The sequence below is a fragment of the Podarcis pityusensis genome (genome assembly GCF_964106645.2).
Source record: "Podarcis pityusensis genome assembly, chromosome: 4".
NCBI classification, from domain to species: Eukaryota; Metazoa; Chordata; class Lepidosauria; order Squamata; family Lacertidae; genus Podarcis; species Podarcis pityusensis.
Genome location: NC_138027.1, coordinates 17206655 through 17221428, shown reverse-complemented (window position 1 = coordinate 17221428; position 14774 = coordinate 17206655). Strand labels below are relative to the sequence as shown.

General features: G+C 46.1%; 1 protein-coding gene across 2 annotated transcripts; it reads left to right on the top strand.

Moving 5' to 3' along the window:
* The first annotated feature begins 61 nt into the window (after positions 1–61).
* Positions 62–8787, top strand: CWC15 (CWC15 spliceosome associated protein homolog). 2 transcript variants are annotated; one of them, XM_081002453.1, is made up of 7 exons: positions 62–211; positions 1572–1749; positions 3360–3472; positions 4584–4672; positions 5953–6063; positions 7674–7792; positions 8355–8787. In XM_081002453.1, the coding sequence occupies exons 2-7, from the start codon at positions 1619–1621 to the stop codon at positions 8482–8484; spliced, it is 693 nt and encodes a 230-aa protein (XP_080858579.1). In that variant the 5' UTR covers positions 62–211; positions 1572–1618; the 3' UTR covers positions 8485–8787. The 2 variants fall into 2 exon arrangements, with proteins under 2 accessions (XP_080858579.1, XP_080858580.1); XM_081002454.1 differs by lacking the exon at positions 62–211 and adding an exon at positions 244–359.
* The last annotated feature ends 5987 nt before the right edge of the window (positions 8788–14774 follow it).

Sequence of the window (14774 nt, the reverse complement as noted above, 5' to 3'; positions counted from 1 at the left end):
GACGTGCTTATGCCCAGAGCGACGCGATTTATTTATTTAAACCGGAAACTAGAGCGGCGTGTCCTTCTAGCCTGTGGATTTTCTATGGCTTCGGGGTCTGCGCGCGCACCTGCGGCCTTGGGCGCGGTGGCTCCCGGGAGTGCGGAGGTTGCGACGGATCTGCCGGCCTAGTGGCCGCGCCGCCCTGGTGCCCGTGAGGAGGGAGCAGCCGGTGAGCCTTTCGGGCGGGGGAAGGGGCGCCTTCGGAGGCCGGAAGCTGCCCGTGGCTCCCCTGTCGCGGCTTCCGTGCCTCCGAGCGCCCTTTGGCGGGGGTCGCAGGAGCGGGAGGCCTCAGGTCCTGACTCCTGGGCGGCCCTCGGGTGAGAACAGGGGGACCCAGGGGCCTCGGACGGGCCTTTGGCCTGGCCCAGCAGGGCTCCCCTGGCGTAGCAGGAGACGCCGGTAGTTTAGGTCGGTTGTCGCGCAGGGAGACCGTGGCTTCATTTTTTTTAAGAATCAGAACTTTTTTTTCCCAGTATCAAAGCCGCCTCAGGACAGCTATTACCGTTTCTTTGTACAAAGATAAGCGGGGAAAAGGCGGGTCGCACTAAAGGTTCAGGGGTGAAAATGCCAAGCATGTCCTTTTGCAGTACATGACAACGAGGTGCATAGCTGTCAACGTTTCCCTTTTCTTGCGAGGAATCCTATTCGGAAGAAGGGAATTCCCCTTTTAAAAGGGGGAAAGTTGACAGCTATGACGAGGGGATCGCAGCAAATCAATTTAATGGATTATTTGGTGAATCAATGCAGAATAGCAGGAGTGAATGGAAGAGTATTGCCTCCGTTCCTATGCCGTAATGTAAGGGTAAAGGTAAAGGACCCCTGCATGGTTAAGTCCAGTCAAAGGCGACTATGGCATTGCGGCGCTCATATCACTTTTCAGGCCAATGGAGCCACCGTTTGTCCACTGACAGCTTTCTGGGTCATGACTAAACCACTTCTGGTGCAATGGGACACCGTGACGGAAACCAGAGCACACGAAATGTAAGGGTAAGGAGGTGATGCTCAATGCCCACCTAGCGTTTTCAAGTGCTCCAAGCAGTGCCCATGTTATCCAGTTGAATGCCGTACAGCAGCCCTGTAAGGTAGGAGCAGCCAACCTGGCGCCCTTCAACTGTAGTCCAGTTCTGTGGACTACAACTCCCATCACCTTTGGCTGTGTTGGGTAGGGCTGATGAGAGTCCAGCAACATCTGGAGGGCACCCAGTTGACTAACTCTCGGGTATGTCAGTACTGTCGCCATCATTACTACATGAGTGTGGTGTTGAGGTTTATGGCAGAATGGCTTGCTAAAGTCCAAGTAGTGAGGTTATAGTAGAGGTGAGAATTAAGGCAGGGCCTTCCTGATTTGCTGCCTAGGCTCGTAGGACCAAATTGTGCATGGTACTCAATGCGTCATAAGCAGCTATCTTCTTTTTTTAAAAAATGTAATAGCTGCCGCAGAGGAGTGATTTTATGTGGGACTGCAGTGTGTGGTAATAAGGCTTGCTATGCATGTTGATTTAGATTTTTTGCTTTTTTTGCTCTGGCAGGCTCTAGCATCCATCCATGATGTGCATTTGATCTCACAGTATTAAAGATGACTACTGCAGCTAGACCAACATTTGAACCTGCAAGAGGAGGGAGAGGGAAAGGAGAAGGTGACTTAAGTCAGCTCTCCAAACAATATTCCAGCCGAGATCTTCCCTCTCATACTAAAATCAAATACAGGTAACAGTTTACGTTTCTTGTGGGGGCTGTTTTCTGCAGTGTTTATTTTGTCTTTAGCAGGGAATAGATTTTTCTGTCCCTTTGGCAGGTAGAATTTGCTACAGGAAAACATTTGCAAACTAAAAATGATTTCATGATTTGTTTTCTTTCTGGCTATCAGCATAGCACAAATGCTGTGCAGGTGGGCAGACAAACTCTTTGTAATTTGTGTGAGCGATTAACTTTTGTGGATGTCTTCGCAAAACTAACTCTGTTGGCAGGGTGGAGAATTGGATACAGATCCATGCCACCCCCACCCTTGCAGACCAGTTTTGACAGCAGGGTGTCAAATGGCTTGTCAATCACTTGACCGCCAGTGACCCATTTTTCTTTATCTGAGCAGTTTGAAGAACTGCACGGGTAGAGGAACAGCACTTTGCAAGCCACAGCAATCAGCTGCTCGATGGTTCCTATAAATTCTGCTTTCAGCCAAACCATATCTTCACCTGCCCTGCACTTGATGTCATATATGGCACCAGGTATATGGGAGGTGGGTTTTGGCTGACCAAAATGGCCCCATGAGCCAAATGGGTCAGCATGCTGAGTCTAATTAGGCTTGCAGTCCAGAGGTTTCCCACCACTTTACGGCCATCTCAGAATTCTTGTAGAACTTCACAAATGGGCAATAAGGGCAAAGCATCTTCCACAACCAGATGGGTACGAGCATGCAGTTTAAACTAACAACAGGCTCATCATGAGGCCCAGTAAAAAATCTGACTGATTTTTGGCTGCTGTGCTTTTTGGGACCTTTTCCTCAGCTTCCCTATCCCTCATGTGTACTGTGGGGTTATAATAGCACCTGTAATTTGAAGGGATCTGCTTCCAAATCAGTGCTGAAAACTTGCAGTTACTGATAATGTTGGGCAGTGTCATTATCTCCATACTGTAGAAGTGGGTTGAAGCTGCAAGAATAATAGCTTGCCTAGTATCACTTTGCTAGTTCTGGTACTGGCCCTTAACCTTAAAGGCCAGTGGTGGCTGTTGCCCATTGGAAGTGGTAGAGCATAAAGAATGGAGACCAGCAGTGAACAGGGTTGGAGCTGTAGACAGCCAGAGCTAGCTAAATCTAGGGTTGTCCTCATCTTCCTCCCTGTTGAGCAACACTGGGACTGAGGAGGAGGAAGCTGACAGACATTGCCCCCCGGTGACCCATTTGCCATAAAACAGCAGCTTTCAAAGCCCAATTCAGCTTGGCATATGGGGTACCTGAAATGCTATGCTTTCCTTCATTCTCTTAGGCCCTTCTCCATGTCTCCCTGCCCCTTTTCTGTGGTGGCTCCTAGCCCTGGAATGCCTTTGCCAGGGAGACTCAACTGCCACCAGTTTTTATTTCTTTTTAAAAGCTTATTCTCTGTTGTTTTAAGCATCCGATTATTCCTTTTAAATGTGTTGAGGTGCTCTAGAAGTCTTCAGAGTGGGTTAGTGATTTGTAATAAGTAAAATGACGAGCATTTGGCTGAGGTGATATTTGTTACGAATGTTTCGCCTCTCATAGTCACAGCAGCTGTAATGCGTCAGCTGTATGTGGACAATTCCTTCCCTTCAGCTTCTGCACTTGCTTCTTGTTTCAGACAAACCACCCAGGATGCCCCTGAAGAGGTACGCAACCGTGACTTCAGGAGAGAACTGGAGGAGAGGGAGAGAGTTGTTGTGAGGGAGAAGAACAGAGACAGGCCTGCGCGAGGTCTGTGTTGTTTTGGCAGATTATTTTCCCTTTCGGAGGGGAGGTCAGGCTGTGACTTGCAGGCTGCTGGGGAATCACGTTGTGTATTAAGGACAGTTCCAGGTCATTCAACAAAAGTTAATCCAAGTAATCCAAGTAGAATTAAGCATTTAAGCACTTGCTGGGTACCCGTAGGCAGCAAGGAATTGTATGTAGGCATTAAAAAAAAAAAATCTAAAATATTAAAAAAATTCAAATGAAAATATTTTATAATTCTTATTATGAGGAAAGTCTGGAAGCAGTTCACATCATTAAAACCTGCATTAAACCCATTTTTAAAAGTGCAAGTATTGGAAGATCAGGAGAGATCCCCTCACCACATAGATCCCTGCCTGGCAAATTTGCTCCTCAGATGGGGTAATGTTAAGGGTAAAGGTAAAGGGACCCCTGACCATTAGGTCCAGTCGTGACCGACTCTGGGGTTGCGGCGCTCACCTCGCTTTATTGGCCAAGGGAGCCGGCATACAGCTTCCGGGTCATGTGGCCAGCATGACGAAGCTGCTTCTGGCAAACCAGAGCAGCGCATGGAAACGCCGTTTACCTTCCCGCCGGGCTTTCGTGCTTTCGAACTGCTAGGTTGGCAGGAGCAGGGACCGAACAACGGGAGCTCACCCCATTGCGGGGATTCGAACCGCCGACCTTTTGATCGGCAAGTTGACCCGCTTCCCTAATGTTAAGGGTACCGTGAGCTTAATAGGAGAAACCAGCTGAGAGCGAATTGCAAAACAAAGCAGTAGAAGAGAGAAGTATTATACTCTCCTCAGCTTTTGAGACCTTCTTCCAAAAAGCAAGGGTCAAGCCAAGTCTGTCTCCTTAATGTGGGTTTCCCTAGACATCTGAAGGAGTTTGATCCGAGAGTGAGATGATGCCAGGAAGGGTTGTACATGCAACAAATGACTTAACACTGGTTTGTGTTGGCAAAAGATTCATATGCTTCTAGTAATTCTATTTTATTTTTGCATTTGGGTTCGCAGTAAGCTTAGTGTTGGTGATTCTCTATGTTTCGCTCGCTTTTCTTTTATTGCTGTTGGTCACGCAAGTTCTTACGGTTTTTCCTGTGTTTGCCCCCCAGAGCACACAACGTCCTCTTCTGTGTCTAAGAAACCCCGGCTAGATCAGATCCCTGCAGCTAACCTGGATGCAGATGATCCTTTGACTGACGTATGTATTCTTGGATGTTGGGAAACAGTATTTGCTGGACAGAAAAACAGATGCTTGAAAAATCAGTAGCAAGGTTCTTGTTTGGACACCAATAAAAACTTCATCATAAAAGTGAAAACAAGTTTTTGCCACTTTAATATTTCCACTCAGCTACATTGGGTGGCTGGTTGCATCCTTTTTTGCTTTGACAGAGGTTTCCATCAGCAGAACAGGGAGGAAGGCGATTTTTGTTGATTTTCCCCAAGCCCTTGGTGCAGATAGAGTGGGAAGGGGGAGTTGGTGAAAATCACATCCCTGATCTATTGATGGAAGCCAAAAGTGGCTCAAGCTGCTTTCCATCAGCAGAAAAACCCTGATGGGTACAACCCTGCTCTAGAATAGTAGTCCATTAGCGGAACTGTGACACACAGTCTTTCTAATATCAGAGTCTGAAGTGTTGACAAAACTCATTCATTCATCCTTTATTGGCACAATCCTTCTCCATGCTTAAACGTCAGAAACATGGGGTGCCTCTCTAGGGCAATAGAGGGGAACCTGTTGTCCAGCTGCAGCTTGTGTCAGCCTCGTCCACTGGCCATGCTGGCCGGGGCTGATGGGAGTTGGAGCCCAATGACATCTGAGGGCCACAGGTTTCCCACGCCTTCTGCAGGCCCTCTTTGGGGTAAGCATGTGCAACTTGCGATCAGCTACGGCAAACACAGCCCGACAGCTGTGCATTGCAAGCCACCTGGGGCTCCATAAGTCTTCTGACCTGACTGCCTGTCTAGGACTGTGGAATTCTATGATATATGGGCTGTCAGGCACCTGTTTTGCCCACAGTACTTAACTGATGGGCCACACACTGTGCGGTGGGCAGGCCTGAATTTTAGAGGAACAGTCGTTTCATTTTAAAATGGTACAGTCATATGGATGTAGAGAGGAGAGGATGATTTTTATACTGTCAATTTTGAGGAAACTGACAAGATGTGCTGATGGAGCATTTTGTCATTGGCTAGTAAGCTTAGGCAACACAGGCCAGTCTTGAAGCACTGCAGTTGGTGTGCTTAAACTTAAAACCTTGTTTGCAGCACACGTGGCAGTATATTGGCACATCACATGGGCCTATGGAAATTGCAAAGTGCAAAAATGTCTGTGTAAGACATTCATGTGGAGGTTCACCTGATCCGTTGTGTTGGAAATAGGATGCTGTTGTGTGTAATGCTACGCATAAAGTTCTACCTAAGTTTCCATGGTGGGTAGGAGATGGGACAGTGTTTGCTAAAACTTTGCTGCATCTGTAGGAGGAGGATGAAGATGAGGACTATGATGAAGAGAGTGACGATGACACAGCTGCTCTTTTAGCTGAGCTAGAAAAGATCAAGAAGGAGCGGGCTGAGGAGCAGGCCCGAAAGGTAAGCATCTTTTCATTCTTATTATAAAATCTGCCATAGGCAGGTCCTTGGCCCATTTAACCTGTAGAGGTCTCTGCTAGCTCCAATGCCTGGATCCTTTGAAGCAGACACAATGTAGGGACCTAATCTGGAGCTTTCTGCAAGCCAGGTGTTTCTGCAGCCATTACGCTGCTAATGACTTGTATAGCTTTCAAAGTGTGTGTGTGTTAAATCCCTGGCTGAAGACTTCAAAGCAATTAGCCTTTCAAGCAACAAACAACATTAATGGACACATGCTGTACGTGATTTTGTTATGTCAGAAATAGTTTTAACGACTCCCGTCCCCTTTTTGGGTAATCCACTGATCTCCAAAGTGAAGTCTTAGCCCTGGTTACTTTACATCAGAGCAGAATGGTGCTGCTGTGTAGCTTCAGGGGAGAACCTCCAGCCCTCAGACCAAATGGATTGGAAGCCATAGAGTGAACATTCTGTTGTTTCTTGCCAAGCCTGGCTTGTGGCAACTAGGGGCTCCATACTATAGCTGATCCTTCCGCAAAGCAGGTCTTGCTCTGTTCTTGCAGCAAGCCCTGCAGGGAAACACTTCCTTTCCCTGTGCAGTTTAAACCACATTGGCAAAGGGAACGTTCTGTTCCTTTGCAAACTGGCTTTAATTCAAGCCAAGGAATGAAAGGAAAACTCTTCACCTGATGTCATGGTGACACCAGGTGATTGACAGATGGGCAGCTCCCACCCACCTTCCCAAGTGCCTCGTGAGGGCTGGGGGATGTCAGGATCCAGTTTTCCACCCCCGCTGTATAAAAGTGCTACAGAAAACAGTTTCCAGAAATGACTGTTTGATGCCACTAGAGGCCAGCAGAAGCTGTTTAAGATGGAGAACCCTATGCGGCTGCCTTTTGGTTTTCATTATGGTATTAATCGTTCTGTTTCCCTTGCCAGCTCTAGTTATCCCTTTCAATGTTTCAAGCTGCCTTAATCATTGCTGTCCAATATTCTTTTGCATGTGGCCCCTCTAGAATGTTCTGCTGGTCCTGAATCTGTTAATGCAGAAGATCTGCCATATATATTTAAGCCCTGGCTTGGTCGCCATGGGCAGCAAGGAACTGCATGTAGGAAGATGCACAGGTTTCCATACAGACAAACAAACCAGGCTTGTGGGTGAGAGATTTCTAGCTTTCTGGACTCAGTGCCCTCTTTGATGTGCAGAGTGATACCACCTCCATTACAGCCTTCCCTGCCCTTCCTAGAGAATTCATATCAAGAGATAACCATGCCCTGCTGTGGGGAAATCAGAAGATCAGCCCTCCATTGTTTTGACTTTATTGTTCCAAGCTCAGGGGAATACATAAAGCCAAAACCCCAGAGCAGTTTCGTGCTGCACACCGAGCCAATATTTGCCGTGTGTTTGTTTTCAGCACTGTAATGGTGACAGCTGCCTTTAATTTAAAACCTGGTACTGCAAGAAGGAAAAACAGAAAAGAGAAACCTAAATAGACTGGACAAGATGGTTGGGAGTTTTATGTCACCAAGTCCCCAGCTTCCTCAAAATCAGGTGGAACAGAAAATAGGGTCTATGTTATAGCTCACGGACCATCTTTTTCTCACCTTGCCAGGAACTAGAGCAGAAAGCTGAAGAGGAGAGGATACGGATGGAGAACATCCTGAGTGGGAACCCTTTGTTGAACCTCACTGGTCCAGTTCAGCCTCAGGCAAACTTCAAAGTGAAGAGGAGGTATGGAGGTGCTTGCTTTACATTGGGATGTCCACCTAAATTACTTGTTCCCAACTTCTCCACAATTTCACAGTTCCAGAATATTTTAAATGAATGTTAATTGTATGCTTAAGTTTATTTTTTGGTTGCTGTTTTTTTAACGTTGTTAATATTGTCTTATAGATTATGAATGCTGCAGTACTTTGTGAATCCTATAATGTGATAAAAAATTTTTTTGCGATTGTGCGGTTTTCCTCATTTGTTTTAATAGTGTTTTATGAATTGTAATGATTTTACTGATGATTTGTTAATTGATCTATATGATTTGTGATGTTCTATTATGTTGTTATTTATTGTTTGCAAGCCACTTTGTGATTCATGTGAATAAAAATCAGCATAAATATATAATGAATCACATCAAGTCCAGTGCACAGCTCCACAAATCACTGGCCCTGCTGGCTGTGGCTGGTGGATATTGCACTATAGCATGGATTAACGCTCCTTACCTTTTGTCTGCTTGTGATGTCACACATTTTCTCTTTAATTCTAACGGTTAACATATTTTGCTTCTCCCTGGATTTAGATGGGACGATGACGTGGTCTTCAAGAACTGTGCGAAGGGAGTCGATGAGATGAAAAAGGACAAAAGATTCGTCAATGACACGCTGCGGTCTGAATTTCACAAAAAGTTCATGGAGAAATACATCAAGTAGTACTTTTCCTTTTTTTCATTTTGAATATGCTATGTCATTGATGGACTAAATGGAGCAAGCCTTTTCCTTCCTTCTGAAGAACGTGGTTAAAGTGAAAATCTGGCAACGAGTAGCAGTTCTCCAAGGTCGCCGCTACCCTTTTAACATAAAATGACCCTGTCTCTGGAATACTTCCTTGTTTACTTTGTTTTAGCTCGGGCAGCTAATTTCCCAGAAATGTTTCATTTTGTTGCTATGAAATTACTTGTAATGGCCTTTCTGTAAATGTTTTGAAAATGGTGTACAATAAACCCTTCGCTCTAAGGTCTGTGTCTTATATTCAACCTGCCATAGCAGCTTACCTGTTCTGGATGAGGCCGCACACCCGCCTTAGGCAAGGTGGCTGACCTCTGGCACTCCAGGTGTACAGTGCCCATCATCCCCAAATAATTGAAGCTGATTGGAGGCCTTTTTTCATGCCTAATTGGATTGGGGCTGGTGGGGCAGCAAAGACCTCTGGCTACGTGTTGCTGGCCCATGTTGTAAGTATAGCATATTAGAAGTGCTTTAAGCATTCCAAACCTGCTAAGATGTGTGCTAGATGTGATCAGATTAGGTAAAGCGTCAATGTAAGTCCGCTCACCTTTAACGGCAGGTGATGTTGATGGCTTGGCAATGGTCACATCAGCGGAATTTCAGGCCTGCTTGCAGATCGGCCAATTGCAGGCAGGCTTGGGTGGGAGTTCCCCAGGGGGCAGTCCCAACTTGGGTCCGCTCTCAGGGGGGAAATATGTGGCCTACCCAGCTCTCCTCCTAAGTTTTTTAACGGATCGCTAGGTGTGATCAGATTAGTGTTGATAAAAATAATGGGTGTCAGTGGAAGCCCCCTCCTTTGCAGCCAGTGCTGAAACACCAGCTTGAAACTATTTTGGGATAGGTTTTTAATTTAATAATAGGCTATTGCCTTGATATGAAGAAGATATAATAAACAGTATTATCTTTAGTATATAGCTCAGTATTTTGGTATATTAAGCAGCAAAGAATCTGCCTTGCTCTATCCCCCAAGAAATCTTCAGAGGAAGGGCGATATATTAATAATAATAATAATGTATATCTCATAAGTGTATCTTCATTCACATGGGCTTCCCTGACTTCTTTCAGCCTGTTCTGCATTTTAGTGCATGAAACTTGTTCTGGGAACATTAATGTGAAGCCGAAAAAGTATTTTTTGCTCCAGATAGGAAAATGTGATTTAAAAAATCCCTATTGAGGAAAATTTGGTGAAGAAAATAACTCAGCAATGGATGCGAACGCTGTTATTACAATATGTATTCCAGTGGGACTTTTGACAGATACGCCAGCATCCTTTTCGTGCATTATTTAATAATGTCTTCGGCAAGCCCAGCTCTAAGCTCCTATTGCAATTAATGTAATGCACTATAATCCTCTCTTTCCAATGTTTTCCATTCCTAATCCGTGTGCTCCCACTTTGTGCTTCACTGGATTAGAAAAAAGTGGTGGTCTTGGCTTAGCAGCAGAGCCCGTAATCTTCCTTCACTGCCTACAAACCACATTGCAAGTCCCCTGCTACTTCACACACTGTGTAATTCTCTACCCCGGCTCTACGTGCAGGTGGAAGAGCCATCAGAACAGTATGAAGCTGCTCCGAAGAGAAGTAACACACCAAGCACTAGCTTACGTATTTGTAGAGAAGAGAGTCATTGAAACATAGGAGCTGTGAGCCAGGCAACGGTCCCAGGTTTAAATCCCATATTCTAATTCCAAAGTTTATGTAGAAGTACAAGTAAGGAGGAGATAGTAGCAGACTCAAAGTAAGCCAAATGTTGCAGAAGTACAAAAAACTTTAGGGAGGAGAAATTAAGCGGGGGACACGTCCCAAAAACAGCTAAACGAAGATGTTGCCCACTGAATGCCAGCTGACTGCAGAGAGCAAGCAAACTGAAAACCAGGGTGGGGCAGGAAAAAGTAATGGAATACAGTGACTGGGGGGTGGGGGGAATGTACAGAGGAAGAGAGAGACCAAGGATTATAAAATCCATATCAAGGCAATGTATTAGGCCAGCACAATAGCGCACACACAAAAAACCCGCAAGGTGTTGAGTTCTCCAGAACTCTTCATCAGACTCAAGATGGTAAAATAACCCAGCCATTTACTCGTTCTGTGAACAAGTCGCCAGCATCCTGTGCATGACAGGTATCAGATGCTAGCGTGTCTCTCCTTCAAGTGGTCTTGGCTGGTGACCAGCTAGGACAAGGGTCAGCAAACCTTGTCAGCAGGGGGCCAGTCCACTGTCCCTCAGACCTTGGGGAGGCAGAATATATTTGGGGGGGGGGAATGGTGCAAGAGCACCACATTCCCCCGGTGGCCGCTTACCTGTGTCTTGCGAGCGGCAGGGGCTGGCGGCAGCAGAGGGAGATGAGCGGTGTGCGAAAGGGCTACGGAGAGGGGCTGCTTAAAATGGCGGGCGCTCAAGTGCTGCTGCTGCTGGTGTCAAAAAAGCCCAGCCCCCTTCCTCCTCTAGGCAGGGCGGGGAGAAGCCAGGAGGCGGGAGGGAGGGAGGAGGCACTGCCGCTGCCATGGGAGGGAGAAAGAACATGTGCGCTGACAATGCACGCGGCAATTCCTGGACCATCTGTGGGCCGGATCCAGAAGGCAATTGGGCCTGATCCGGCCCGCGGGCCTTAGTTTGCTGACCAATGGGCATGACCAAAGTCCGTTTTGGGGGCCTAATATCTGGCCCGCCAGTCGATTTAATCTGGCCCTGGGGCATAATCCTAAAAAAAGCTCAGCAACTTCAATCCTAAAAAAAGGTCAACAACGCATGTTCACTTCTTCATCAAATCTGGGCCTCTTTGAAAAAAGTTTGGGCACCCCTGGGCTAGGACCAGTGGGGCGGAGGACATGGAGGCCAGCCAAAGTTGAAGCTTGAGCCAATGACAGAGCCAACAAATTCTAGTTTTGTCCTCATCATCCTCCCTGCAAGGGGAAACACTGAGATGTAGGAAGAGTTAGCCAACAGACCCTGCAGCTGCCCCCTTGGACTGGTTGTAAGGAAGGAAGTGGGAGGCAAGGCTGGCTGAGAGCAGACCGAGCAGACCGTAGTCCCACTGATTCCAACAGAATCTTCCATGGAAAGCTGCTTAGATTTAAGGCAAGAGAGAATGGCTCTCTGCGACTGCTCAACCATAAACTGTTTGGCCAAGAGAGAAGGAGGTTAATAACACACTTTAAACCTCAAGAAAAACAGCCTTCTGGATGCTTTTTCCATCTCTCTTCTTTCCTCCACTCCCACCCCTCTCTCTTTTGGCAACCCAACCCTCCCATTCATCACTTGGGCTGCTGGCTTGAGTCCTGTTTGGGAAATTCCAGAGGAATAGCACTTTCTCAAACTCGCTATAAGGCGAGAGGGGTTGTGCGTTTTCCCTCTGGAATGCCGTCTGCCTCTCTTTCTCATGATCATTTGGCTCTGCATAGCAAATCCCGGAGAGCTTCCATCCTGACCCCTGTCATTATTTGCACAGGCCGGAGGAAGAGACACTGAAACAAAATCCCTATAGAAGAGCAGAAAATCGGGACTTCTGGCAGTTTCTCACACATTTTTATTAGCTCGGGGAAGTGGGAGGGAGAAGTGCTCTTTGCTATAACCTCAGCAAGCAGGAATAACGCTCAGCAAGAGCTCAACAATGTCCCAGGTCATAAGTTCCATTAGAGTTGCAATATATCAGAAACTTGCTAAGGTATTAATGCTTGCTAAGGTATTAAACTAAACCAGTGCTACTCAAAAGTGGAGGACCGTGGACCAATTGATGCCAGTCTGCGAGGCGTTGGCTGCTGGTTCCCAGTAACTCCACCACAAGCCATGGTGGGTGAGACGCTTCAGGGGCCAAATCTGGTCCTGATCCCTGGCACAATGGGAGAAGAAACTGTTACTCCGCCACTTCAGATAGTTTGAGAAGCGCTGGCCTTAGCCTGATGGATGGGGAGTCTGTGGACTACAACTCCCATCAGTCAGCACGGTCAGGGACAGTGGGAGCTATAATCCAACAACTTCTGGGTGGCCTCAGAGTTACCGACGCCTGCAAACGTCCCTCCCAGCTGTCCCTGTTTCTGAGTGGAAAGCCCCGCTTTTCCTTAGGACGTCCCTATTTTCATTGGAGAAATGTTGGAGTGTATGGAGTTTTGCCACCTCCTTAGCCAAGGAGATAAATAACTATGCAACCTTTAGACAAACTGTGCAACCTTTACACAGCTCTGTAAGACATCTGAAGGCAGCCTGTTTAGGGAAGTCTTCTTTAAAATGTTTTGTTATGTTTTTGTATATGTTGGAAGCTGACCAGAGTGGCTGGGGCAACCCAATCAGATGGACGGGGTCTAAATAATAAAATTATTACTACTACTACTACTACTATGGAATAGGACATCCCTATTTTCATTGGAGAAATGTTGGAGGGTATGCACCTGCCTTAAGACTGGAGAAATAAGAAAATGAGAAAAACCAAAATTAACAGAGTGCCTCATCCTTATCCTTCTCTGAGTGACTGTGGCCTTGTAGTGGATAAGGGGCCTGGGTTCTAATCCATACTTCAGCCACAAAAGCTATTAATGGACAAACTATAGATTACACCATTTCTGGTCCCATGGTTGCTGAATACCATTAATGTAGGGGTCGGTTGGGGGGCTGTTCCAGGGACAGTAGTAGCAGGTGTGGGGTGCTTAACCATTTCTCTGCCTGCTGCCACTTTCCCCTCCTCACAACTCCTTCTTCACCTTGGCTGTCCCCTCACAACAGACCCTGAGAGCAGAAATCAGCTCAGCTGAGGAGAAAACAGCTGTGGGAGGCATTAGGGGGTGGAGAAGGGAGAGTTATGCAACCCCTTTGTGTTGATTTTGACATCTCCTGTGGAAAGGTCCCCACTCTTCCTTGAAATACGAATGAATGCACCTGTCCATTTCAGTTCATGGGCATTTCTCATTTATTCCATTCAGTTCTCCAAATTTCTGCATAAATTTGTGGGTTTTTCCAAGTACTCATGAAAATTTTAGTGCAAATTTCCCCTAGTATATATGCATTTTTGTGTGCTACTTTGTCTAATATGCATATTATTGAGGTTTTAAACACTGTAGGAGCATACACACACACACACACACACACACACACACACAACCACTGCATGCATAGATAAATAGTGAAATAATAAATGTTTTTGGATTTGCATTAAGAAAAATAAAATGCATTTTATATGTTATTTTCTATAATGTATATTTCCTGTGCATTTTTGTAAACATCTTTGCATCACAAGTTTTGGAGAAGCGCAATTTTCAAAGGACAGTTGGTTCTTTTGGTTCTCGTGTGTTGGAAAGGACAAATTAGGTAGGTTTGCACTAAAATCCCTTACTAAACTGAGTTTCTCCCCCACTCCCATCCCTACTCTGAAGGAACACGTAGTTCTCCTTCAGTGGCTTAAATTTTCGTCTTTTAAAACATCTATAAGTGGCTACAACCCTGAATTGGGGCGGGGCTGTTGTGGGTGGGGCACAGCTGCTTTTACAAAAAAAGAGGAACTACAGTGGAAGCTCCTGACACAGTACTCCAAAACCGCATGTAATTTAGCCCAAAATTTCACCTCAAAGAGAGTTGCGAACACAAAATGAGCTAATGTAGTTTCGCTCCTGGAGATCTTGGAGGAAAGCCATGAAATAAGCGAACAGGGTGGACAAAAATTGTTTTAGAGCAGGAGTAGCTAACCTGTGGCCCTCCAGATGTTGTCAAATAACAACTCGCACCAGTCCCTGCCAGAAGTGCCAGTGGTCAGGGATGATGGGATTTGTGGCTCAATAACATCTTGAGGGTCAGTGGGTCAGGCAACCGCTGTCTTGGAGGGAACAGGGAGATGATACACTTCAATTCAGGCCGCTTGAGTTTTCTCACAGCTGAAGACTGGGGTGTGGGGTCAAAAATAAATTTCAGATGAGTGACATCTGGTGTGTCTCTCCTACTGAGGTAATTTCTTTGCTGAGTAGACAGTTGAGTTGATCTTTCTCAAGTTTGTTCCAAACACATGGTTCTCATAAAGCACAGTTGATCTGGGTCCCAAACAAACATTAGCTTCACTCAAGAGTCATTTATCGTGCTTTTTTTTAAAAGCCATTTTTCAAAAAAGATTTCATCTGAAGGCCAGAATAACGTTGTGTGAAGGGGTGAAGTACCGTGGGAAAGGGTTGGTGTGCAAGGATCAGTAGTATTTCTGGTTTCCTATCCGAGGCCCCTTGACACCTTGCAAGTTTACTT